Source organism: Lutra lutra, chromosome 11, assembly GCF_902655055.1.
Source record: "Lutra lutra chromosome 11, mLutLut1.2, whole genome shotgun sequence".
NCBI lineage: Eukaryota > Metazoa > Chordata > Mammalia > Carnivora > Mustelidae > Lutra > Lutra lutra.
The window spans coordinates 66438036-66464559 of NC_062288.1; the positions used below are offsets into that span (position 1 = coordinate 66438036).

A 26524-nucleotide genomic window follows, 5' to 3' on the forward strand; every position below is an offset into this window, starting at 1 on the left:
ACAAGTCACATAATACTAGAGGTTTTACTACATATCTGTATCCCCACTAGATCTGAGCTTCATAACAGCAAAGGAATCATCATCACCTTCATGCTTAACATATAGACACCCAAATGCCAGGTCAATAAAATCCCAATTAAATAAATAAATGAAGCCCAAGAAAATATGCTTTGGTGGGAAAGGGTTTATTTGCTGCGGGTTTACTGACAGATGGAAAATTGAATTTCAAATATTCATGTGGAGATTGTGATTAAGTCAAATCAGTATCTGACGATAAGACTAAAATCTTAAGACTAAATATGCTCTTGTTTAGCCAGTTCTGTTAACTGTTTAGCTAGTTAGCTAAGAGCTAACTGTAGCTCAGAGTTTAGCCAGAGTTCTGCTAACAGCAGTAGACATGTGACCTATTTTAGAGATCCTAAAAGGACAACTTCAAATCTCCATTCTTTTCCCTCTAGCAGCTCCTATTTACTTTCCTAGAAACCACTGCCCACAGAGACGAAGGCCCTCCACCCACCCTTGGCCCATCAAACCCAATTAGAGTGCTACTGACCAGAGCCATCAACTTTTCTACTCCTTACTGGAGAACACTTACTTCTACAAGGCACTGGAACCATACTCTGCTTCTAAATCATCCACCTCCACCAGGCAGATGTGCGAAGAATCAGGCCTAAGAAATAATCTCTGTTAAACACCAAATAGCACTTAAGATGCCTAAACACAGAATTAGTGTCAAGCAGTCTTTGTGGGTGCTCATAAGAACCCAAACTTCCCTCATAATATATTAATATTGCTTATATTACAAAATGTTCTGTTCTAAATAACCATCTTATAAAGTTAACTTCTAATACTCCAGTTCCTATACTGAAGACTACCTGTGGGGTATCATGAAATAGTTGGTGTGTTCAACAATTTAAAAACTTCAAATCAGTTTTCATGTGGTAAGTAAATTAGAATGTAAGCCTGTCAAATCTAATAACCACGGGAAGTTTTCAGTGAAGTTCTTTTTTTTTTTTTTTTAAAGATTTTATTTATTTATTTGAGAGAGACAATGAGAGAGAGCATGAGCGAGGAGAAGGTCAGAGAGAGAAGCGGACTCCCCGCAGAGCCGGGAGCCCGATGCGGGACTCGATCCTGGGACTCCAGGATCACGACCTGAGCCGAAGGCAGTCGTCCAACCAACTGAGCCACCCAGGCGTCCCTTTCAGTGAAGTTCTAAGACAACAAACACATGGTCCTCACCCCCAGTTCCACCCACTCTCATTAACTAGAAATAAATTTTAGTATTACAGTTCACCCGGAGGGGTGCCTGGGTAGCTCAGTGGGTTAAGCATCTGCCTTCAGCTCAGATCACGATCCCAGGGTCCTGGGATTGAGCCCTTCATTGGGCTCCCTGCTCAGCAGGGAGTCTGCTTCTCCCTCTCCCTCTGCAGCACCCCCTGTTTGTGCATGCACGCACTCTCTCTGTCAAATAAATAAATAAAATCTTTTAAAAAAAATACAATTCACTTGGAGATGACTTGCTGGAAGAGAAGAGAAAAGTCAAGTTTGCCACAGTTAAACCTGGAAGTGTGTGTACGAGTTGTAAGTGGGTTAAGGAGACGGTGTAGAAAAGTTTGCAACTGATCTGTCCTCCCAGCAACCAAATGATCCATACAGGTACTAGAGATTAGTACTAGGAGGGCAGAACTCCTGCCAAAAACTGACTTCTAGGGTGCAGGTAAGGCAAATGGGTTTCACACCACTATTCTCTTAGATACTTTTTGAAAAAGAAAAAGTTTTAAAAAAGTGGTAACTCTTGGTCTACCATAGTGCAAACCAAGTCCCTTTTGGTTTAATCATACAATATAAAGATCTCACGTAAGCACATACTTGAGCATATATCTAAATGTATATGTATATACACACTTTTATATATAGATACATATATAGAGACAGAGACACACAAACACACACTTAGATATATGCTCTGGTATATACTTATATATTTAGGAATGGTATTCCAGCTATGTTATAGACAGCACTATGGAAGTATCTGACTTTCAATTCTGACTATTCTGAAAAACGATTTTTCTACTTTGAAAATGTGTAGAATGTATCATATGCAATAGGAAATCTTCTGTAAACCAGAAAATTTTAAAACAAGTCTGTTACCCCTGTGAAAATCTTAACTTTAAAACAAAGGATCTGGAAAAAATGACAGTTCCAGCTAGTTTGTTCCAAGCACTTAAATAACTCGGGGTTTTTATTTCCTCTATTAAAAATATTTGTATCAAAAATACTGACAAGGGACGCCTGGGTGGCTCAGTTGGTTAAGCAGCTGCCTTCGGCTCAGGTCATGATCCCAGCGTCCTGGGATGGAGTCCCACATCGGGCTCCTTGCTTGGCAGGGAGCCTGCTTCTCCCTCTGCCTCTGCCTGCCTCTCTGTCTGCCTGTGCTCGCGCTCTCTCTCTCTCTCTCTCTCTCTCTGACAAATAAATAAATAAAATCTTTAAAAAAAAAAAATACTGACAAGACCAACTAAGAGTTGTTTTTCTAAACCTCCTGCTTTTGCAGTAACTGCCTTATTTTTGTAGTTCTTCTAAAAGTCTCAACGCCTAACTAAAGCAATAAAAGCTTTAATATAGGTTGCAGTGTTTACCTTTTTTTTTAAGGATCCATCTGTCTCTCCCATACTAGGCCAATGACTTAAGTCCAATGAAAATGATCCTTTTTTATGCCTGTCAGTTATTATGTCCCTTGATATTTTTGTACACAGTACTCTTACTAATTAACTGAACCTCATGAGGAAGATATTAATGATGGCTGAGACACTCAAGACACACACACACACACACACACACCTCGGAACTCAAAATACTTCGCAGTCTAGCAAGAGACCTATTTGATTCAAGAGGGGAGGGGATGAACAGAGAGACGAGAGTGCATGGCACGAAAAGTTGCTGGCCAGAGCAGCCAGCTGCGCCCAGCTTTTAAGACACTTACTGGTTTGCTAGGGTACACGTTAGATAGATGCGTTTTTAGTTTCCCCACGGTCCAGTTCAAGAAGCAGCTAATAGTCTGGTCACTGTATTTCTGATTTGGTGCTTTAATGATGAGGGTCACAGGAATCTCCATCCCATTTTGGTCCATGGTGCCCCCGAGTTGAACAGTCAAGAGGAGCAGCCCAAATGAGCCGAGGTGGTAACTGCCGGCGCGACTGGCACAGGGACGGCAGCAAGTAGGTTCTTAATATTCCGTGTCCAAGTCAGTCACAAGTGCATCGGGCGATACAAAGGCCATTGCCGGTACCAAGGATGATGGACAGTGGCGGCGGCGGGGTCCGGGGACCCGGCCGTGGGTGCAGCTTTCCCCGCCAGGTCCGGGCTCCGCCGGGCTCCGGACTGCGGAGAGAGGCCGGGAGGAAGAGAGAGAAAGCAATGATAAGGGAAGGAGTCACTGCCCCGCCCCCGCCGCGACCCCCAAGCTGAAACGCAATAAGGCCCCTACGCGACGGCCCTGCCAAGCGGACCAGAGAAGGGGCCGAGCCGCTCAGGGCGACCCGCCGGGGCAGGGGGTACCTGAAAGAAGGCCGCGGGGCCCGCCACCGCCGCCCTCCGCGCCCGAACAGGGCCGCCGTCCGCACAGTCCCACCGGGCGTCCTCCGCGGCGGCCGCTCCCTTCCTGCTGCTCCGCGGCGGCCACAACCCGGCCCCGGGTCTCGCGAGGCGGCGCGGCGGCCGCGGGAGAAGTTGGCCAAAGGGCGCGGTCCGCTCTCCGCCTGACCCCTCGGGCGGGACACGGCAGCGCGGCGCAGAGCCGGGCGCGGCCAAGGCGGCGGCAGGTGGCAGGAGGGCGGGGACTAGAAGCCCAGGGTCCCGGCGCGAGCGCGCTGGTTTTGTTGTTGCGAGGAAGGTCCGGGGCCCCTTTAAGCCGGAAGGCGCAGGACGGAAGTGCGTCACGCGCGGCCCGCCCCGGCGCCCGGCTTTGGCTCTGTAGTCGGAGCCCCCCGCCGCCCCCTGACCGCCCGGGGGACAGCGGGCTGAGCTCCGGGTCGCCCCGAAGCCGCTGGGCTGTGCTGGAGCCCACGTGGCCTGACCGCTCGCTCGGTCCCGTCCCCCAGCAGTGCTCAGGCCTCACCACGAGCTGAGCTGGCGCTAGCACGTCCTGTTTTGACCACACCCTGAAGACTGGAGAAGTGTTCTCCACCCTAAGAGTTTCTCTGCAGAAGTTAGTGTCCTTCAAGATGCTGAATCAAACTTCCGCTCCAAATGTCTTGTGTCGACTATCTGCAAAGCACGGTACCAGGACCTTTGGTGGAGGAGAGACCCTGGGGTACCCTGCGTAGGGAGCAAAGGCTTTCAGTGAAGCCTGAAGCCTGCCTTTACTTTCCGTGTGACCCTGGCTATCCTTTCTGAGCCTAGGTTTAGTTCTCCAAACGGTAATAGCTATCTAACTGCGTGTTGATGAGCACATGAGCCACGTATGTAAGCCTTCTGGTACAGTTCAGGCATATGACAGTATCTCAGATGTTAATTTCCATCTCTTTCTTCTTAGTCTTCACGGAAGTTGGCAAGTGTTTACTGAGCCCCTACTGTGTGTTTCGTTCAGTGGGAGATGAAGAAAGATGGGAGTGTTATTTTTCTGTTTCACGGCTTGGGCATAGAACGCAAAGGTTTTGTCCACTGCCCAAAACTGACTTATTCTCCATTTTCTGCACGGGTTTGGGGATCAGTACAGCAAGTTAAAGTTGGACGTGCATTTTACACTTCCACTTACAGGACAAGGCAAGCAGATAATAAAGAGAGCTAGTCTTTTTCCCTCTCGCCTTCAGAAGGGTTAATGAAGAAGGTTAGCTACCATTTAGTGACCAAGGAGGAAACTCTTCCTCTATAGCTAATGCAGCAGGATCCCTTACACCCTAACTTCCTTCACCACCTTCTTTGTGGTAGGACATCTACCATATTTAAGCCATACCCTCTAAATGCTCTTCAGAAATAAGAGTGAGGCCCCCTTTATTTTTTATCATGTAGTAAGGATAGCTTACTATGACTCAGGTTTTCTGTAGCAGACCCTGGTCTCTTTCTACCTAGTATTTAGTCAACCTAATGGAACTTTAACTTAATTCTAGCTAAAAATACCTTTTCTAGACCCCTGAACATCTAGGGGTAGTCCATTTGACGCAGCTCCAGCCAATTAGACAAAAGTTGAAGTTGCCACTGGCTGGCCCTTTCAAGAAAGCTTTTAGATGGACATGTTCTGTGGGCCAGAACATGTCCTAAACCTGGTTTTTTTTTGCTTGAGGAATATGATGCCAGAGGTGCAGCAGCTATAGTTCGGTCATGAAGCAACAAACGGAACAGAGGCCTGCATTCCAAGGATGACAGAGCAGAACAATTCAAAGAGGCTAGATCCTTTATGGCATCATTGTGCGACCATGTAAGTCCATGTAAGCTGTCTGCCCTAAGACTTCTTTTGTGTCCATTTCCTGTTTGAGCCAGGAAGTTTCCGCAACCACCACCACCTAACTCTGCAACTCTTGTCACTTACGCTTGTGACTTAGACTGAGTAATGTGGTCATCTCAGTTGGCACTGTGAAATGTACATTTTTGGTGATATATATGTTAGTAATTATTAACATTAAGGCAGAATGTGCATTTCACTGTGCTCTTCACTATTTAAAGCAGAGGTTCACTAGTATGGACAAAAACATTTTTAAAAATGTAATGAACATTCAAGAGATTGAAATATATGGTTATAAAAATGATATAGACAAAAATGATTTTTTTAAATTTCACAGTCACCTAAGTGCTTTAGAAATGCTTTTGATGCTGTTGAATTTGGCCATAACACATGATCCTGGAATGTGATCCCATTTTTGTTAAGTATACATGTGTATAGAACAATGTATGAAAGGATGGTCCCCAAAATGTGGATAGTGTTTACCTTGGAATTTGGGGTAGAAAAAATTTGTTAGCATTGAGGAGATGCAGGATTGCAGTTACTTAAAGACTGCTATGAGCATTGAACTGCCTATTTAGATCATTGTACAAGTTACAGATAAATGGAAATGGGAAAGAACAATTGTACATCTCAGTTACCATTTATTGCTAAAAAAGAGCCTCCAATGAGAATACTTAAGGGTGTGATGCTAATAGATAGTAAAGTATTTATGGTGGTTAAGACTAAATATACTTAAGGGGCGCCTGGGTGGCTCAGGGAGTTAAGCCTCTGCCTTCGGCTCAGGTCATGGTCTCAGGGTCCTGGGATGGAGCCCCACATCAGGCTCTCTGCTCAGCGGAGACCCTGCTTCCGCCTCTCCCTCTTCCTGCCTCTCTGTCTACTTGTGATCTCTCTCTCTCTCTCTGTCAAATAAATAAATAAAATCTTTAAAAAAAAAAAGACTAAATCTACTTGAACAATATTAACTATTCAGCACACATAATCCTAGTAGATAATTCAGTAGTTCAGGGTGACTTCTGCCCATGGGGTTAAGAAAGTAAAACACATCTAAAAGAAAATTATTTGTAAATCATGAGTTGATTTACAGTATTTGTGGGACATTTTCCAATTCTTTTCATCTTTGGGGTGGGAAAGAAGATAGCTAGATAAGCATATATTGACGCATACTGTGAGATTCCAGTTTCTCCTAAAAATCTAAAGAAAATAAAGTGCTTGTTACTGAACTTTTCTTAACTGAAATTTGGACTATCTTCCAGGAAGGTAAAATACTTTTTGATGTTGAATAATATAGTTTGTGGTGTTTTGATTTTTTTTTTTTTTTAATAATCTTGAGAGGAAAGACTTCAGTCAAGTGATGATCTTGCAGTTGCAAATTTCAAAGATGATGTTGGCCATCTGGTTTCTGATTCCTTCTATTTCTACTTACACCAAACTTGTCTTTTTTTTTTTTTTTTTTTAGGACGCTGTGCCACAAAGTATCTAATCAAATGTTAATCAAGTTCATTGTTTAAAAACAATGAAATCCTACACTTAAAGCCTAGGCAAATTAGCTCGTTTCAACACTACACTTTCAAAATCTTAATGGGTCCCAGATGTTTGATTATAAACCATATTGTGGAAATGGAAGGAAGAAAACCACACATGCATTAAACGCCAAATGGGTGATTTGAGGGATGTGTCATCTAATGAGTTCTCAGAACAGCCCTGAGAGGTAGTGAGGACAGTGAAGTGCAGAAATGCGAAATGTCTTGCCCAAAATCACGCAGCTAGTTCTGACTCCTGTATAATGCAGACTCTTCCCACTACACTGAACTTTCTTATTTAAAGATATTCATACCTACCAACACACATTCAGGAGGAGAAGGCTTTCAGGAACAACATCTTAGAAGTTATCTAGATCAGTATTCCAGCTACTGCCAGAATCACCATATCTCTGAAGGGCAGTCAGCCAACTTTGGCTTGAACCCTTCCAAGGAGAAGGAACACTGTTGTTTTCACTACAGCATGACCTGATGTTCAACAGCCATGGTTATTATAAGCGAATTAAAATCTGCCTTCCTATTATTTGCCATTAGACAGCTTTTCTCCTCTTGCCGAATCTAAAATATGTTTACCCTTATACCACATGCCAGCCCTTCAAATGAATAAATACTCTGACTTCTCCAGACTAAAAAGGCCCAGATCCTTCAGTCATCCTTAAGAATAGTTTCCAGATCACCCAGAATACTGACTCACCTTTGGACACAGGAGTTTGTGTATCCCTCATCAGTTATGGTGACTGCAATAAGCATTTAGACACCTAAGTTCCTTAGAATAGTCTTCATAAGGACACATCTGTATTTCTATTAATTTGTGCATTAGTAGAAATCTTCATAAGCTGGTTTCACCGTTGGATTTCTGCTTTTCAGAAACTATGTATCTAGTCGATACTTAAAGTGACCATTTGGCTAAGACTGAAGTCTCTCCCTGATAATTCAATCTAGTGACTTACTTATGACAGTCCTTGGAGGAAATCATAGCTAAATAATACCTCACTGACATCTTTAGGTGACGAGAGAAGCAGGGAGGGGCAAATCCCTTATACTTTTCACCCTTTAGAGAATTTTGACTTAAATTTATAGATTGTCTATTGCTGCGAAACAATATACACCCAAAACCGCAGGTCAGAATTTGGGGAACTGGTTAGCTAATGGTGTTGGTTTGAGTCTCTCATGAAATAGTAGGCAGGATTTCAGCTGCAGGAATTCAGATTCAATTTTCTGAAGGCCCTGTTGGGATGACTGGAGATACTTCTTCCAAAGTGGCTCACTTGTAAGGCTGACAAGCTGGACTGGTTATTAGTGTGAAATCTCACTTCCTCCCCATGTAGGTTCTTCACCGCACTGCTCCAGTGTCCTCACAACAGTGGGATTCCCCCAGAATGAGAGGTCCAAGAGACAAAGGCAGAAGCAGGAATGCCTTTCATCTCAGAAGTCACACCTTACCACCTCCATGGTGCTCTGTTGGTCACAGAAACCAGCCCTAAGTCAGCGTGGGAGGAGAGTACATACAAGCATGAATACCAGGAGGTAAGGACCATCAGTCTCATAGTGGAAGCCAGCTACCACCATAATGACCCTTACCAAAGCATAACAGGTCATAGTAGACACCCCGTTCTCTCAATATACAACCATCCAAGTCCAAATCCCAGTCATAGTCTTGTGATTGTTTCACAACTGCTTGCCTTTCCTCTCTCCCCCACCAGAGATCTTTCACCAATTTCCTTCCCCCCAAATTAGAACCATCCTCAACACTATTGGCTCTATTTCTCAAATGTTTATAAATGTTTACATTTGTTGCTAAAAGCAAATATAGTTGAATTTGGGAATACTACATTTGCTATTCCACAGTAGTCAAGAATAATCACTAAATTGAACCTGGAGAATAGTCCTTAGGCCTTACCCATGGCCTTATCTCTTAATCTGAGTTCAGAGATATACCTTGAATCATCTACAGAACTGTGCACTTATGTTCATGTGTCCATTTATCCAGAGAGAGAGTCCATGGTTTTTATTGGTTTCTCGAAAGGGCCATTTCTAATGCCTTCCAGAGCCCCTAGTAAAATCCAGTCCTCATTGTAAGGTTTTTCCAGTTAAAGGAAATGGGTTATTGAGCCATTTATCAAGTTTTTGCCTCAAAAATCCAAAAATACTCTTCACTGCCTGGTTTGTGATAATAGAGATAAACCCTGTAAATATTTCTCCTTCTCTAACTGTCATGAAACTAAGCTTTGTCAGTAGAGGGCACTGGAGGGACACTAGAGGAAGAAGAGATCTCTCCACCTATGTAGTGTCGTATTCTTTAGGTGGGCTCTTCCAGCACACAAGGCTTCTGCAGCCCATGCTGGGTAGCAATCCCCATGAGCAACTTCTCCACAAGCTCTCAGGCAACTTTGCAGGCAACCCTCATGAACAGCTTCACAAGTGGCTTCACAGTGGAGACCACCAATACAATACCCTCCAGAAGCAGCCGCCCCTCACACCCATTAGGCAGCCTTGAGCAAACCCCTCTGAACTCAAATGAGCCATAATCACTGGACTTCTTTAAAAAGGGTCCATCTCGGGGCGCCTGGGTGGCTCAGTGGGTTGGGCCGCTGCCTTCGGCTCAGGTCATGATCTCAGAGTCCTGGGATCGAGTCCCGCATCGGGCTCTCTGCTCAGCAGGGAGCCTGCTTCCTCCTCTCTCTCTGCCTGCCTCTCTGCCTGCTTGTGATCTCTCTGTCAAATAAATAAATAAAATCTTTAAAAAAAAAAAAAAAAAAGGGTCCATCTCAGGCCTAAGAGAAATTGGATGATCCCTATATCTGATTTTCCTATATTCTTTAGAATTCTCTTTGCTCCTACTAACCATCTTTTTATCATTCCAATTCCCTGTTAGAAGGAATAATTCTTTATATTTAACCTTCCATGTTCAAAATATTGTTTGATTTCTCTCTTGATTGGACCCTGATACATAGAATTGGCATCAGTAGTGGTCCCAGGAGATAAACATATAAAGAATTTAGGAATTGTTTTGGTCATGCCTTTTGGCTGAACTCTTGTCAGTGGGAAATGAGGTAAGGGCATTACAATTAAACTACCACTTGTGGTTGATTGTGATGACATACCAACTGTAGCAAGGGATTGCTCAAGTGTTGTTGTATTTGACCATTATGGCACTTAAGATGCCCATCAAGACAGTGGCATGGGACAGATTCTTCTGAATGCACTTTAGTTCTTATCAAGAGAAAGTGATGAAAAAAAAAAATGACAAGTTCATCTTTGAACTCTCAGTTCCAGTCACACCATAAGACCAGAATGCTTCCATGATAGCTATAGAAGAATCTTTTAGTTCTTGCAGACAGAGGGATGATGTTGATGAGAATCATGCACAAAATTTGAAGAGTTGCTAAATTATAGCAATAATTGAATTCACAGTCCCATCACATTTTTCACTTAAAAATTAGGGTATTCCACGGGAAAGAATGAGATCCTGAAGTTGGAGAGGGGACATCTGCTTAGACCCAGATGAAACTGACAGTCTTAAACTACAAGTCACTCTAAGGTTCTTCAGTTAATTAAAGTAGCCTGCCCTCAGGAGACTAGCCTTATTGCTTAAAAATTCTGTGATAATCTCAGCTGGGGCAGAGTCCTTAAGAGAGGATGTTTCTTCTCCTCAAGACCCACCATAACCATCTCCTATTGCATATTGTATCTCGTAGACCTACAACTAGGGTTAAATCTCAGCATGTTTCATGATGACAGGTACACACCATGAAGCAGGAAGAAATAGCTTACACACCAAAATACTGGCAAGCCTTTGGTAACCTCTATCAGCAGAAATTGGGAACATGCATGGCTGTATATTCTAAGAGTGTTAGACTGAGAAGGATGAAATACAACACTAGATTGGGACAAATTCTTCAGTATGAGTGTACTTACTAGAGATTCCAGAGTTCATGTGCTAGTTCATAAAACTAATGGTGGTGCTCACAATTTGATTGATTGACTGAAACATGGTCTCAATCATGACCTACATTTAATACAGCTAAGATACCAGAGCTTTCCTGGCATGATGTAGCTAAAGGAATCCAAGGGCCTAGGGAGATAGGAATGTTAAACTCTATCATGTGTTACCTACACACTCGCCCCCCCTCCAGTGTTCCATGAGAACACCCAAAAGCACTCACTTCACCAAGATATTGAGAAACCCCTTAGTGAGGGGAGCACTCACATGCTTGTAAAGCTCTGTGGTTGCTCTCATTTGTTGACAAAGTATGGCTGAAAGGGATGCTGCCACTGAGATGAACTCCCTAGTATAGTGCCGGATAGGAGACAGCACCCTGAAATGATGGGAATGTTTTCTAGGACATGGTATGTTTGAATCAGCGGCCATTATATGCAGAAAGGCATGTGAATTCTTAGCTCAACTGCAAAGATACTTAATGTCCACCATTTACATAATAATAATTGGGCTAGTCAGTGTTGTAGAGGATGTGAAGAGCAGTAAGACATACTCACCTTCGAGGAGTTTGCAGTTTAGTAGGAAAAAATAAGCACACAAATGACTATAAGACACAATAGGCAAAGAGATGCCCCAGGCCCTTCTATACCCCAGCCAGTTCATGCCTCACTAAAAGTGGAAGAGGAAAGGGAGGTTACATATGTGATCTGTTATATGAAAGTGGTCTGGGGCAATTTGCAAAAAGCAAACAGTAATTTGACATGACTTTTCCTTTCCTTGGCCTTTTCCAGCTTTTCCTCACATTTCCCCCAGATTATATGTTCATTAAAAACCCATCCACTGCCTTTCTCCAGGCCCAACTGAGCCTCTTTCAGTTCAGCCACTTGGAAGCTAAGAAGATGGCCTCCATACCACCAGGCATGCACGCATACCTCCCCTTTATTAATGCCTGTTTTTCACTGTGCCATGCTTAAGGACAGCCTCAACCCCTTTTCATACTCACTACAATCCCTCCCATTTCGCTTCCAGTAGGTACAGTAATTTCATTCTGTTGCTAGTGGCATCCTGGTTAATTGTGTTAAGATTCTGAGGCCAGATCTAGGATCAGCAGAATAATTGATTGTTTGAATGACAAGAGTAAGGGAAAGAGGGAATGGCAACTAAGTATTTCAAACACTGTACACTAGAAACCCATTTCATTCACTCATTCATTCATTCATTCTATGTGTTTTCACACTCCAAAGATTTTGCACTTCTTATCTTGAAAAGCAGTTCCAAGAACATGTGTAACAGTTTTTAAATAATTATAAAAGTGGTCAGGGGAGGGGTGCTTGAGTGGCTCAGTCAGTTAAGCATCTGACTTTTGATCTCAACTCAGGTCCTGATCTGTGGCTCAGCAGGGCGGCTGCTTGTCTCCCTCTCCTTCTGCCTCTTTCCCGGCCCCTCCCACACATGGGCCCGTGTTTTCTCTTTCTCTCTCTGTCTCTAAAATAATAAGTCTTAAAAAAAAAAAGTGTGGGCATGGTCAGGGGAAAGGCCACAGTTCTTGAGAAAAATCTTGGCTGAGTTCATATTTTCTACTCTTCTTAGTTTCTTTGTGTATTTTTCTTCATGACTCCCTATGGTTTGTCAACTAGGTGGAATCTTTGAAACAGCAAGCTAGCTTTAATTAAGAAAATTTGTTAAATTCCAGGCTTTAGAGAGTACTAGGACAGTTTCTTGAGTACAGTCTATGTACCACTCATTCTTAAAGAATGCAGGATTTTTATCTCCCTGAAGGGATTTATGTTTCACAACTTTGATGTTGCCCAGTGTACAATGCTCAGTTCTGTTGCAAGAGTTTGTAACTAAAGTCACTCAAGAAGGAAACTAAAGCAGCTTAGCAACAAGCAGAGCCCCCATTACACATGTGGAGTGTGCTAGGTGTTTTTGTACAGTCATCTTTTTGAATCCCCTCAAGACAAATGCTGAGCCCCTATTTCCAGACTTCCCCATTCTTAGATGCTTTCTTTGTGCTTCCACACACGTGACATCTCTTATCGCATTTACCATGTGACCATTATCTCTTGATAAGTGTGTCTCTTTCCCCAGACTGTGAGCTCCCTGGGGCTACCTAGAATGCTGTCACTTTTTTATCACTAGTACCCAGCGCATTTCCTATTGCATAATGACAATAAATATTATCGACAAAATGATAAAACTCATTTTACAGAGAAGGGAGAAGAGCTGTGGAGAAGCTAAGTAATTTGCCCAAAGTCACTCAGTTAATAATTGTTAGAGCCGTTGATATAAAAGTCCATTAATTTTATGGCATTTCCTATTTGTTCCTATTTAATTCCACTTCTGGCTTCTGATTCTGTAAGATTTTTGTGTAACTATCCATGTGCTCTTTTAAGTGTGTAATAATAGACAGTAGAGTGTCTGGTAGAACTACAGGATAGGTGTCTGGGTCAGTAAGGAGATGTACCATGAGATTAGCAAAAAGACTACTGAATTGTCACAGAGACAAACTTCAGAAGTGATGGGGGGATGCGACTCTTCATATACCTGCTGAGAATTTGAGGTAGCTAAAAGCAGCATCCCTGATAACTATAAACTTGTTTGTTATCTACCCACAGATATTTTAGCATTATACCTAATCCTTATCTTTTACACCCTTCTGTCATTTAATGATGAGCCAGACCACAGGCATTTTTCTGATAACTCCCTTGCCAAACTCAGTATTTTAATCTGTTATTTGTTCTTTTACATGTCACTGGAATCTCCTATAATTATTATATGCTTGTAGCATTTTTATTTTGAGTCTGTGAAAGCCATTCCTTGGTTAACACAACAGTGTTCTATTCATTCTTACCTGAAAGTACAGCTTATAGAGTAACGCTTCAGGAAGGGAAAAGTTTGAGGCACTTCCAATGAACTGCCCATATTTGTGAAGATGTCTAGGAATTAATAAAAATAAATTTAAAGAAGGAAGAGAGTGTTCTGCATAATCTGGTATTTTTTTCTCGGATTCATGTGAGACATGAACTTTGCTCCTACCAATTATGTATTGGTTCTCCAGTTTTTGCAAGAAAATTCCCTTAGAAGCCTCTGTTTGAATACATGGTTTCATTTTGACTTTTATTAACAGAAACCATTTTTAGATTGATATATTATAGAAATATCATAGAAAAAAATCAGTTGTAATTTTTTATTAAAAATGTATTTTTTAACTTTATAAGAAACTTTTGGCTTTTATAATCCCACTATCTATTAGCAACTATCTTTATTTTTTATGATGTCTTCCAGTTTTCATTATGTAAGTATACATATTTATAATGAATTCATGCATATGTATGGTTTTATTAGGTTATAATAATAGTATTATGTGTAATAGTAATAGTATTATGTGTAATAACTATTATTATAACCTTATATTAATAGTATTATGTAATACTATTATACTATTTATTATATATGATATAACATATAATATTGTATTTATTATACTATTATTACTATACTATTAACTATTATATACTAATATATATAATATATATAAAAAACTAACACTATTTTAGAAATACCTTTTTTCACTTAAAAGTGTTTTTGTAAGTTCTTATTTCTATTTGATTACTTTTTTAATTTTACAAAATCATATTATCAGTGCTAGAGTTTCAAAATATAATGCCGTATTAACATGCCACAATTTTATTCAGTTTCTCAAGTGATAAGTGAGTTCACAATTTTTCATTATTAAAAATAATATTTCTGTAAGTCAAGCAGAGAGAGTCAATTATCATATGGTTTCACTTATTTGTGGAGCATAACAAATAGCATGGAGGACAAGGGGAGATGGAGAGGAGAAGGGAGTTGAGGGAAATTGGAAGGGGAGGTGAACCATGAGAGACTATGGACTCTGAAAAACGATCTGAGAATTTTGAAGGGGTGGGGGGTGGGAGGTTGGGGGCACCAGGTGGTGGGTATTGTAGAGGGCACGGATTGCATGGAGCACTGGGTGTGGTGCAAAAATAATGAATACTGTTATGCTGAAAAAAAATAAAAAATTAAATATCAAAAAAAAATAATATTTCTGAAAAAAAATAAAATAAAATAAAAAATAAAATAATAATTCTGTAAATACCTTGGTATGCTTAGCTCTTAATCTTGAAACATATTGCTAGGAGAATGATTACTACATCAAAGGAACTGAACATTTTGTCACTCTTGATATTCTTTGGCCATTATATTTTTAAATCAATTGAAATAAAGTTTGAAATGAAAGTAAGAATTTGGCATTATTTTATTTTTAACTTGCTTTATTTAGTTCAGCTGTAGATATAAAATGTGTAGTCATCAACATTTTGAATTTTTTTTTTTTAAGATTTTATTTATTTGACAGAGACACAGCAAGAAAGGGAACAGGGGGAGTGGGAGAGGGAGGAGCAGGCTTCCCACTGAGCAGGGAGCCCAATGCAGGGCCCAGAGCCAGGACCCTGGGATCATGAGCTGAATCCAAGGCAGACACTTAATAACTGAGCCACCCAGATACCCCAGCATTTTGAAATTTCCAAAAATATGCCACTTTGTCTATTTTGTTACAAGTGATACTAGCTTACTATCAAAAAGTCATGGCTGGATTCAGTTCTCTTTCTCATTCTTTGATTACCCAATGATATATTGCTATCATTCATTATTGGGTATTCTCCCAATAGAAAAGATGGCCTACATCTTTAAGACTCATGACTTCCATATATGAGATCTCAAGATTCTGATTATCCTTACTTGGCTCTAATGCCTACCCTGGACCAATCATTATGTCCATGAAGATGTAGTACTCTTATTGGTCCATCTTGGTCACATGTTGATGAGATGGAGCACAAGGCACTGTGACTGACAGCCCTCCCAAGGAACCATGAATTTGGAAAGGTGATTTTCTTAGAGGGGCTATTGGTAGCCAGAAACAACATATCTGTTATATACATGACCTGTGTTGTTTTTAAACTTCTTTACATTTATAAATGTAAATGTAAACTTGACCCTATTTAAGATTGTGAAGTAAGGAAGTTTTACTTTCTCTCATCTCCCCTTTACTGCATCTTTCTTTCTCTTTTCTCTTAGACCTACCCTCCACTGTCCAGTGACCTAATAATCTTTCTAACCTGTTTCCTATCAAAACCTACTCTCAGTTAGTAGAGTTGAAAACAAACTGAAAAATCAAATTAAGACCCAGGATTCAAATTCCTATCTTCTTTAAAGTTGGTTTGTTTTTAATTGAGGACAATCAGAAAGGAGTAAGAAAGACAGAACTTTCAGGAGAGTAGGGACATCTGAGCACCTTCAGATATTGCCCTTATACTAAGAATTCATTTCCCCCAGTTTGTTTATAAAAATATGTATTTATTTGAAAGGGAGTGAAAGAGAGAGAGAGAACACAAGCTGGTGGGGGTGGTTTGCAGAGGAAGAAAAAAACTCCCCACTGAGCAGGGAGCCTAATTCAGGGCTTGATCTCAGGGATCATGACCTGAACTGAAGGTAGATGCATAACCAACTGAGCCACCCTGTGAAATAGCACCTGTGAAAGGATGTAAGAGCTGCTCGGGACCTAGGATCTTGAACCCTTGAATACTGTCCATTCAGCTAGTCCCCAGAGAAAATACCCATGTAGAAAGCAAGGTGAGCCAATACATGCTCTCTATTCCCATGACACTATTGTGTAACGAAGTAGAAGTAGTCAAGAGCTTAGACTCTGGAGTCAGACCAGCCTGTGTGCAAATGTGGCTCTATCACTTATTACCTATATGATTTTGGGCAAGTGAGTTAACCTCTGGGAATGTTAGTACCTTTGAACATAAAATAGGGATAGTAATTTCTACCTTATGGTGCTGTGAGGACTAAAAGAGATAACGCATGCAGACTGCTTAGTTCAGTGCCTGGCACATAGTAAGGCCTCAGTAAATGAGAATTGCTTGATGATGATAAAGAAGAATGAGGAGGAGGAAGAAGAAGGGGGAGGAGGAGAAAAGAAGAAGAAAGGGGAAGGAGAGGAAAGGAAAGGGGAAGGGAAAAGAGGAAGAAAAGAGAAAGAAGGAGAAGGAGGAGGACATCATCTTCTGACCTAAAAGGACAAATCAAAATCCTTTTCATTTAGCTACAGGTGGGTCTTAGGGCCTAAAATAGTAATCTTCAAAAATTTTTGTTCTTACAGCTCCAAAATAATTTTTTTAAGCTGTGAAACCCCTCATGCATTTTTAAGTTGATATCTAAACTTTTTCATCATGAGTTTAAATAGTTATAAAGAGATATTATTCCTGGCATTTTTATTTTTAAATAAAACTATTATATCACTTTTAGCTGCTCAGTTGTTAGAGTCCTTCACTTATCATTATCACAGGGTAATCACAAAAGAAGCCTATACCAAGACATCAAATAATTATACCCATTTTTCTCTCTCTTGGAAACAACTTGTTAATCCACCAGATTCAGAAAGGGAAATTGGAAATGAGTTAATTTCAATATACTTTTGTCATTACCATATGTTTAAAGTATATGTTCATAAAAATTTTGGAGCTACAGATTTCACTCATTTATTTTATGACTCTATTTGTTATTATACTTTAATTACCAAAGCTGGCCTAACCGGGTATCAGACTGTTTTTTCTTTAGGAAAAGATTAACTCCCTATTCAATGGATATATACAGGTTGACAAAGGGAAGTGAATTCTTTTTTTTGTTGTTGAAGATTTTATTTATTTATTTTGCAGAGAGAGAGCATAAGTAGGGAGAGCAGCAAGCAGAGGAAGAGGGAGAAGCAGGCTCTCTGCTGAGCAGGGAGCCTGATGCAGGGCTTGATCCCAGGATCTTGAGATCATGACCTGAGCCGAAGGCAGCCGCTTAACCAGCTGAGCCACCAAGGCGTCCCAGGAAAGTGAATTCTAAGTGTATGAGGTATGTATGTACACACACACACACACACACACACACACACACATCTACATAATTCACACATATGGTTTGAAGATCCAGGCCTCATACCAATAAAAGTAGGCTGTCTCCCTGTCATGGGCCCTTTTCATCTTAAAGCCACTTGAAAGTCCAGTGCTACATCAGTCTGACACTGAGAAGTGATCAACCCAAGGGAAAGGACACGAAACTGAGAAAATGTTTTGAGCTACAGCCCATTCCTGTACCCAAGCTGTGTTGCAATTGTGTCTGACTCAGCTTGGGCGGGAGGTCAGTAAAGGGCCAAGATGTGCGTATGAAATATGGTAGTAGAAGTGAACTGAAATTCAAACCTGAGCTGTATGTCCAAATATTGTATGGGAATCCGGGCGCCTGAGTGGCTCAGTGGGTTAAGCGTCTGACTCTTGATGTCAACTCAGGTCATGATCTCAGGGTCTTGAGATCGAGCCCCATGTCAGGCTCCTCACTCAGCTCAGAATCTGCTTGTCCTCTCTCTCTGCTCCGCTCCCAACTTGCACTCTCTCTCTCTCAAATAAATAAATAAAATCTTTTTAAAAAATTACTGTATAGGAATCACACATACAATGTAAGCATTGCCAATGCGACATGTCATGTAGTTCCATCTGAGTTTTTACTATTGGATTCATAGACAGACAGATTGCAGTCGCTGTGGACACCTAATGTACTGCTTGCAGCGGTCTAGATGAGTTCCACATTTCTGGGAATGCAATTTGATAATGCATATCAAAATTTTAAAAGAGGACTGTAATCAGGAAGGGGTGGGATGTATTCTGAGGGCCAGTAATGTTCTATTTCTTGACTTGGGTGGTAGATACACTTGTTTACTTTATAACCGTTAGTTAAAGCAGGTAAGTCGGATATATTTTTTCTCTATGTTATAGTTCACAATTAAAATATTGTTGTAAAATATACTTATTTGGCTATTCACTTTAAACAACTCTTCCATAGTTTAAAAAGGATGTAGGAATGATTCTAGATGATTGTTTATAATAGCAAAAAATGAAAGCTAAAAATCCAATACTAAGGGGTTGGTTCAGTAAAGCACAGTGTAAACATACACTGGAGCACTATACAGCTTTTTTTTTTTAAAGATTTTTATTTTTTTATGTGACACAGAGAGACACACAGCAAGAGCGAGGACACAAGCAGGGGAAGTGGGAGAGGGAGAAGCAGGCTTCCCGCTGAGCAGGGAGTCTGATGCGGGGCTCCATCCCGGGATGCCAGGATCAGGACCTGAGCCGAAGGCAGACACTTAACAACTGAGCCGCCCAGGTGCCCCACTATACAGCTTTTTAAAAATTACATACAGATAAATATATACTGAGATAGAAAGGTTTCATGGCATGAGGTGAGAAACAAACTGTAGAAATTAGGTTTGGTAAAATCCCTTTTCACTTAAAAATCATATAATCCATATATGAAGAACAATTTCTGGAAATATCTTAATCAGAATATCAATAGTGGAATTGTGAATATTTTACCTCTTTCTGCCTATCCATGTTTTTTAATTTTTTAAATAAATTTGTTTTACTATTTTGATAAGAAAAAAATGTAATTTTTAACTTTTAAAAACTCACTTATCCTTTGATTCAGCAGCAAGCCTTATTGGCATTATTCTCATTTTTGGCCTTTCTGATTTTTAAATAAAATATACATCTTACAAGGACAACCAGTTCTTCTCATAAATCCTTATATTTGGGGCACCTGGATGGCCCAGTTTGCTAAGTGTCTGCCTTCTGGGGTCCTGATCCAGGGTCCTGGGATTGAGCCCCATGTTGGGCTCTCTGCTTAGCAGGGAGTTTGCTTCTCGCTCTCCCTCTGCCTGTGGTTCCCTCTGCTTGTGCATGCTCTCTGTCTCTCTCTCTCTCTCTCTCTGTCAAATAAATAAGTAAAATCTTAAAAAAACTAAACATTTATATTTTAAAATATTAGTATATTTTGTTTATTGACAATCTAGATGGAGTCAGACATTATGAGACTTTAAGTTAATTTCATGTTTTAAGTTTTAATCTCTATAAGAAATACTTTCTAAAATCAAAACTGTTACTAAAAAAGGAACCTACTTTGGTGGTTTCAAAAACCCACCTTTTTTTAGGGGCACCTGGGTGGCTTAGTTGGTTAAACAACTGCCTTCGGCTTAGGTCATGATCCTGGCGTTCCGGGATCCAGTCCCACATCGGGCTCCCTGCCAGGCAGGGAGTCTGCTTCTCTCTCTGACCCTCCCCCCCTCACTCTTTCTGACCCTCCCACTCTCTCTCATTCTCCCTCTCTCAAATAAGCAAATAAAATCTTAAAAAATATATAACACTTTTTTAAGAAAGTAGGCAGGATTGAATGATATTTTTATTTTAAAAATTTGCTTGCTTACCAATTCTTCAGTCTTTTAGATAAAGACCTAATTTGAGAGTGATATTCACGTTACAGATTTCATATTTACTATCACATTATTAAATTTCTTCTTAGAGGTACTTAGTGTCGTATTTTCATGAGAAAGTATACTCATTTGTAGAACAGGAAACAGAATGAACCATGAAATGCACCATTGCTGCGGTTAACCACATCTGCCACTGGGTGGCTCTGCTGTTTCACTCCGTTTGCTATCTCTGCTGGTGGAAGTTTCCAATAAAACCCAAGATGAAGAGTCAGGCTTTATTTACAGAATGCTTAATTAGGAACTGATGCAGCATTTACATTACCAACATTTTATTTAGAAACAGTTCTGCTCGTGTATGCACTATTTTCTTGTGTTCTTTGATAACTGGGCATTTGATTTGCCAAGGAAAGGAAGGGGAAAGTTGTTTTTTTTTTTCTTCTTAACATCTCATCATTTCCTATTCCAATTTTTTAATCAGAACCAAAAATTCTTCATTTGTGTCATCTTAGCTACTTTCATAGCTATCATTTAAGAGTCCTATAATAAAATAATTCCAGTAGAAACAAGAAAAGTTAACCACTAGACAGGAACTTAGTATCTTCTTTTGGAAAGGTAGAAAGGTACCTCTTTTGTAGAGGTAGCTTTTGCCCCTAAAAAAATGTCATTGTGTTCTGGTGAGGACTCGTGAGTAGAAGACAGAAATAAACCCCAGAAATGCATCATTAGCCTCTGAATAAGGGATCCTTAAGGCTAAATTTCTCTGGAATTACAGATCTACACCTTGGGTTTAATCATAATTTAGGAACCTGACCTCAGTTTTTATTATTTGATGCCATTATATTTGCATTTCATGCATTTATGATAAAATTTTTTTCTCCATCCTGCATTCTTTTAGTCTAACTTTTCAACCCTAAATCTGTCCCCATCTTTCTCCTTTTTGTATGTCCCTTTTCATTTGCTAGGTTGAACATATAATTTTTGAATGAGAGTCATTGTTTTAAAAAGTCTGCTTTAGCCCTGAATCATTCCTTCAGAGGAAAGGAATTCTAGAAATCTAACATAAATGGTTCAGAGCTTCAGATGCCCCTGTGAACACAGTTACATGAATACTTAAGTTGTAATCACTGCTATTTAATAAATTAGCTGTATAACTGATTTACTAATGTGCTTGGGAAAACTAATGAATGATGGGATCAGATTAAAAAAATTGAATTCAAACAACAGTGAAAGTAGAAAGAGAACATATTTTTGATGCTACACACTACAAATAGAGTAACTAAGAACAGAATTTGGTGTAGACTATAGAACTCCAATGGAGAAAGTAGAAATTAAACAAGTTCACCTTATCAGGAAAAAAATACAGTCATGACTTAGAAAATACATAATTTTAAACATATTCAAATAGATAAGGAAGAAGTAATGTAGGATCTTGGATACCAGGTTTGGGAATAATTTAATCTCATAGAGTTTATGGGGAGAAGAATAAGGAATCTGATTGGTAATCAGAGAGAGAATAAATCACAGCTATTATCCTGCCTGAGAAGATTAATGCACACAAAACCCTAGAAGCCCAGTCATGCCATATATCCCAAGGGTGGGTCAAATCCCTATGCAGTCAGAAACAGGATTATTTGCATAGTGTGGGAGCCAAATGGGAGCAAACATACCCATCCCAAGTCTTCTGGGATTAGATTTATATTTTTTTGAATGAAACTCTACAGTAGCTGAATCTCATGGGATACGAGCTTATATTTGAATAACAACTCTTAAATGGGGCTAAATCTATAACATTCTTCATCCATAAATAGACTTGTGTCAATAAAATTTTAGATCAAAAATGTTTTTAATATTCCTAAATGTCTCATTTGTGCAAATATTCAGTTCCCTCTTGCTGCAACTTGAGTCCATTGTTACTTTTTTTTAATAATGAGATGTTTCCAGGGTATAGAAAATTATAAAGAATCATAGAATGAACTTCCAGGTGCCCATTATACAGCCAAGACAATTTTTAACATTTTCCTTATTTGCCTGAGCATTTTCCTAAGAATTTTTTAATACAACTGAAATATTTTAGATAACAGAAGTAATCTCTGGTATTATCTCTCCTAACTCCACTGCCTATCATCCTTCCCTTCAAGTAACCACTACCATGAATTTGGTGTTTATCATCCCATGCATGTTTTTATAGTTTGACAACAGAGGTGTATGTATTCCTAAATAAAATATATATAAATGAACATTTTAACCTTTTCTAAAAATAGCACCATATTTTATATAGCCTTCTGCAATTTGCTTTTTTTACTTAACATTGTATTTTTAAAATTTACCCATTTTGAGAATATTACTCAGCCATTAAAAAAAAAATGAAATCTTGCCATTTGCAACAACATGGGTGGACTGAGAGGGTATTATGCTAAGTGAAATAAGTCAGTCAGAGAAAGACAAATGCCATATGATTTCATTCATATGTGGAATTTAAAAACCAAACAAGCAAACAAAGAACAAAAAAAGAGAGAAACCAAAAAACAAACTCTTCACTACAGAGAATAAACTGCTTGTTACTAAAGGAGAGATAGGTGGGAAGATGAGTGAAACAGGTGAAGGGGATTAAGAGGACACTTAATCCTGATGAGCGCTGAGTAATGTAGAGAATTGTCAAATCACTATATTGTATACCTGAGACTAATATAACACTGTTAGTTATGCTGGAATTAAAAATAGAGAAATGCGGTGCTTGGGGGGCTCATCGGTTTAAGAGTCTGCCTTCGGCTCAGGTCATGATCTTGGGGTCCTGGGTTCAAGCCCCATATCAGGCTCCCAGTTTAGCCGGGAGCCTGCTTCTCTCTCTGCCCCGACTCATGTTCTCTCCCATTCTCTCTCTCTCTCTCTCTCAAATAAATAAATTGTAAAAATCTTAAAAATAAAAAGAGAGAAATAGAGAAATGATTTATCCATTTTGCTACATTTACCATCAGTCGTAATTTGTTTTAATTTGGACCTGCAGCTCAGTTCTGATTTTGCATTATTCATTAGGCAGTTTGGCCTTAGAGAAGTTTACTATTTAGTGGAGAGAATGAGGAATTGCTGTTTTTGAAACAGCCATGATTTTAATCTTATCTGTTTACCATGGAGAAACAGATTAAGAAAAACAGTCTGTTTTCAGATTTTTTCATATATTTTCTTTCTTAAAAAAAAAAAAACAGATTTTATTTATTTATGAGAGAGCATGAAAGTGTCAGAGGGAGAAGCAGACTCCCTGCTGAGTGGGGAGCTGGATATGGGTTGCGGGACTCAATCCCAGGACTCTGGGATCATGACCTGAGCGAGAGGCAGTGGATTAACCGTTTGAGCTATCCAGGCGCCCTTTTTTCATATAGTTTCTAAAGATGACCTGAGCTATTCAAGTAATTAATACCCCAGAAGTTTTTCTATGTGTGATGAACACCATTAAATGCATTTGGAGCTCTGGGTAAAGTGGAGTTCTTGTCCCTAGGAATTAGTGGTCTTACAGTCTTGTCTTGACTCTACTGTCTTCGGCACTCTATCCAGCTCCTCTGGCTCTCATTTTTCTCGTCTGTAAAATGAATCCGTTAGACGAGATCCTTCTGGTGCTCATTTCAATGATCTGTGAAATAGTTAAATAGAAATTATAAAATCTTAAAATTTATTTTAAGTCATATGCTTTAGTAGAATTTCATTTTCTGTCTGAAATAAAATTTTATTACAGTCCTTTGTTAAGGAAACTGCATAATGTTATGGAAAATGCATAATGTGAATACCCATTTTTTAGGACATTGAGTGTATTTAGCTGTTTAAATTAGTATGTAGGCGTATAGTTATGATATTGACTTCATGACATGCTTTCTTCACATCTGTAGTCTGTATGTAGGCAAATTATAAAGACTGCGGCTGGGGTGTGTGGCACTGTGGTCCCCTGCAGATATTTCGCAGTTTTAGTTACTCTTCCTGGACCCTTCAAATATGGGAGTAAGTTCTTTTATTAAAGCCGCAACCTGCAGAATCCTCCCTTGATCCTTTATCAGAAAAAGAAAATAAGTCATGTTAGAGGATTTTTGAATTTCTAATTGCAGACATAAATAACTATGAGTCTGGAAAATGGCTGCGTGTAATCAAAAATATAATGTTCTAACACTGGAAGCTTTATAGTAACACAAAACTGCCACTCCTCTATCTCACTCATCCTCCCACTCTTAAACTAACTCCTGTCCACAATTTCAAAAGAGACATGAGAAAATCCTTTTAAACCACCATTTGCCTTGAAGTAAACTTAAAAAGTGTGATCAGGGATAGAAACAACGTAGGTGCTAAAAGTATGAAAATAAATCTTGATGATTGCCTAAGCATCTAATAACTTGTCCACCAATACTCTATTTAAGAAGTATCAATTTTCAGGAATAACGAATTATAATGATGATTTGCCTTCGAACAGCCGGTTTCCTTCCCACTCCTTTTTAGCGTAGGAGCATCCCTCACTTATTGCTATGGGGACTTGCCCTATTTTGCCTTGTTTCAGAAAGAAACCATCTACTTTTGTGGGAAACCATTCTCATCACATAATGTTTTAATCCATTTTTTTCCCCAAGATTTTTGCACTCAAACACCAATTATATCATCTCTTGGGGTATGATAAAATTATATTTAAAAACCCATGTTAAAGCTGCAGATTTCCTTTACTGCTCTACATAACAGCCTTACTCCCAGAGAATTCACAAATTATATTCAAGGAATAAGGGAACTTCCTTTCTTCATTTTATTCTCACTAAATCTTCTAGGACATTGATCGATTAAAGAGGATTGGTCTACTAAAGTGTGTAGGGCATGCCACTAGTCAAATGCCAGGGCTCTGAATGGGTAGGGTTTCATGGTCAAGTACAGCTCTCTTAATACTCACAATCTCCTTCTCATGCCTCCTCACTCCCACACTCTTCCATTTCACTGCTCTTCGTTCTTACTCCTACTAATAACTCCACTTAGATTCTCGCATCCCACCTCCTTTCCCATAACTCCATAACTCCTTCCTCTCAGTAAGTTTCACTCTTCCCACCTATATTTAGCCATATCTGCTGGGATCTGTAGGCATATTTTGCCGTAAACCCTAGGCAGGTAAAGAGAGGCAATACTATCAACCTGTCCAAGAAGCACAGCAGTTGTGGAGGGTAGATAAGCAGGAGGTAGCCAGAGCATCCAAGTGAATCTGGGCCAGGCCTGGGCACCTGCCGGGCTGGCCTACTCGCAGGCATTAATGTGATAGCCACATGAAGCAGGAGGCATCACCGTTACTGTAAGTTCCGAGCGCAGGAAAGAGGGAGCAGCAAGGGGGAAAGAATTCTCCAAGGAAAAGTAGAAAGCCAAGATTAGAATCCCAGGAAGATCAAGTGCCAGTGCCATGTCCAGCCTGTTGGGGGAAGGACCAAAGTCATTGTGGTAGAGCTAGGAGTTTGCCTTGTGCTTTGGCTTTATCGGTACATGGGCGCAAGCAAGTGCCCACAGCAGAGCCCATCTCGGCCAACACAAGGAGAAATCAAGCGTGTCAGAGAAAACATGAGGGCGAGGAGCCCACCACAGGCGTTGCTGAGGCACAGCTTAGAAAGCAGCCGGCCAAACTGGCAGAGGCGGCTGGGCAGATCAGGCCCCACCAATGATAGAGAGGCCGGCCTAGGTGAACGGCAGCTGCCAGGCAGGACAAACCAGCTGGGCCAGTCCCACAGCTGAGGCCATGTTGGGCTGGGATCGGGAAGGTTGAGGCAAATATGAGAACGTAGAAGAGACCTAATAGGTAAGCCAAAGTAGTGAGTGCCAGGATGAACAGACCCAGGGCAGGCCAGATGGCTGTTCCCTATGTGTCCAATTTCCAGCTGTGATCAAATAACCGAGTTAAAATGTTAAGTCACTATAGGTCAAGGTCAATTTGAATTCTGTGCTTTGCTGGTGATACAGGATCATTACCTGCATCAATAATGCCCACCCTAAACCCATTCTGAAATGGGGGCAGTTGTATCCTTATTGCTGGTCTGGATATGTTCAACAAAAAGGAAATGATGAAGGCAAAATCGTGCAACTATTATTTATTTATTTATTTATTTATTTATTCATTCATTCATTCATTTATAGAAAGAGTGTACATGCTCACAAGCAGGGGGGAGGGGCAAAGGGAGAGGCAGAGAGAATTTTAAGCAGGTTCCACGCCCACCCCAGCATGGAGATTCAGGCCCAGCTCAATCTCATGACCCTTAGGTCATGAC

General features: G+C 40.2%; 2 protein-coding genes across 2 annotated transcripts in view; both read right to left on the bottom strand.

Moving 5' to 3' along the window:
* HERPUD2 (HERPUD family member 2) overlaps positions 1-3272 on the bottom strand; it is a 37422-nt gene extending 34150 nt beyond the window's left edge. Inside the window, exon 1 of the mRNA XM_047695242.1 lies at positions 2987-3272. Coding sequence (XP_047551198.1) covers positions 2987-3133 — 147 coding nt within the window. The 5' untranslated portion in view covers positions 3134-3272. The remainder of the gene's footprint in view (positions 1-2986) is intronic.
* LOC125080511 (translation initiation factor IF-2-like) lies at positions 3249-7734 on the bottom strand. The gene is made up of 3 exons (XM_047694376.1): positions 7679-7734; positions 3562-4229; positions 3249-3391 (listed from the first exon to the last, which is right to left on the bottom strand). The coding sequence occupies exons 1-3, from the start codon at positions 7732-7734 to the stop codon at positions 3249-3251; spliced, it is 867 nt and encodes a 288-aa protein (XP_047550332.1).
* Between the last annotated feature and the right edge of the window lie 18790 nt (positions 7735-26524).

Coding starts and splice junctions, on each gene's coding strand:
- LOC125080511 (XM_047694376.1), bottom strand. CDS start 7,734: ATGCTTATTGCAGTCACCATAACTGATGAGGGATACACAAACTCCTGT. Junction 4,230..7,678: donor ACAAACTCCTGTGTCCAAAG/GTGAGTCAGTAT, acceptor AGTTTGATTCAG/CATCTTGAAGGACACTAACT. Junction 3,392..3,561: donor GCCCCGCGGCCTTCTTTCAG/GTACCCCCTGCC, acceptor TCCCGGCCTCTC/TCCGCAGTCCGGAGCCCGGC.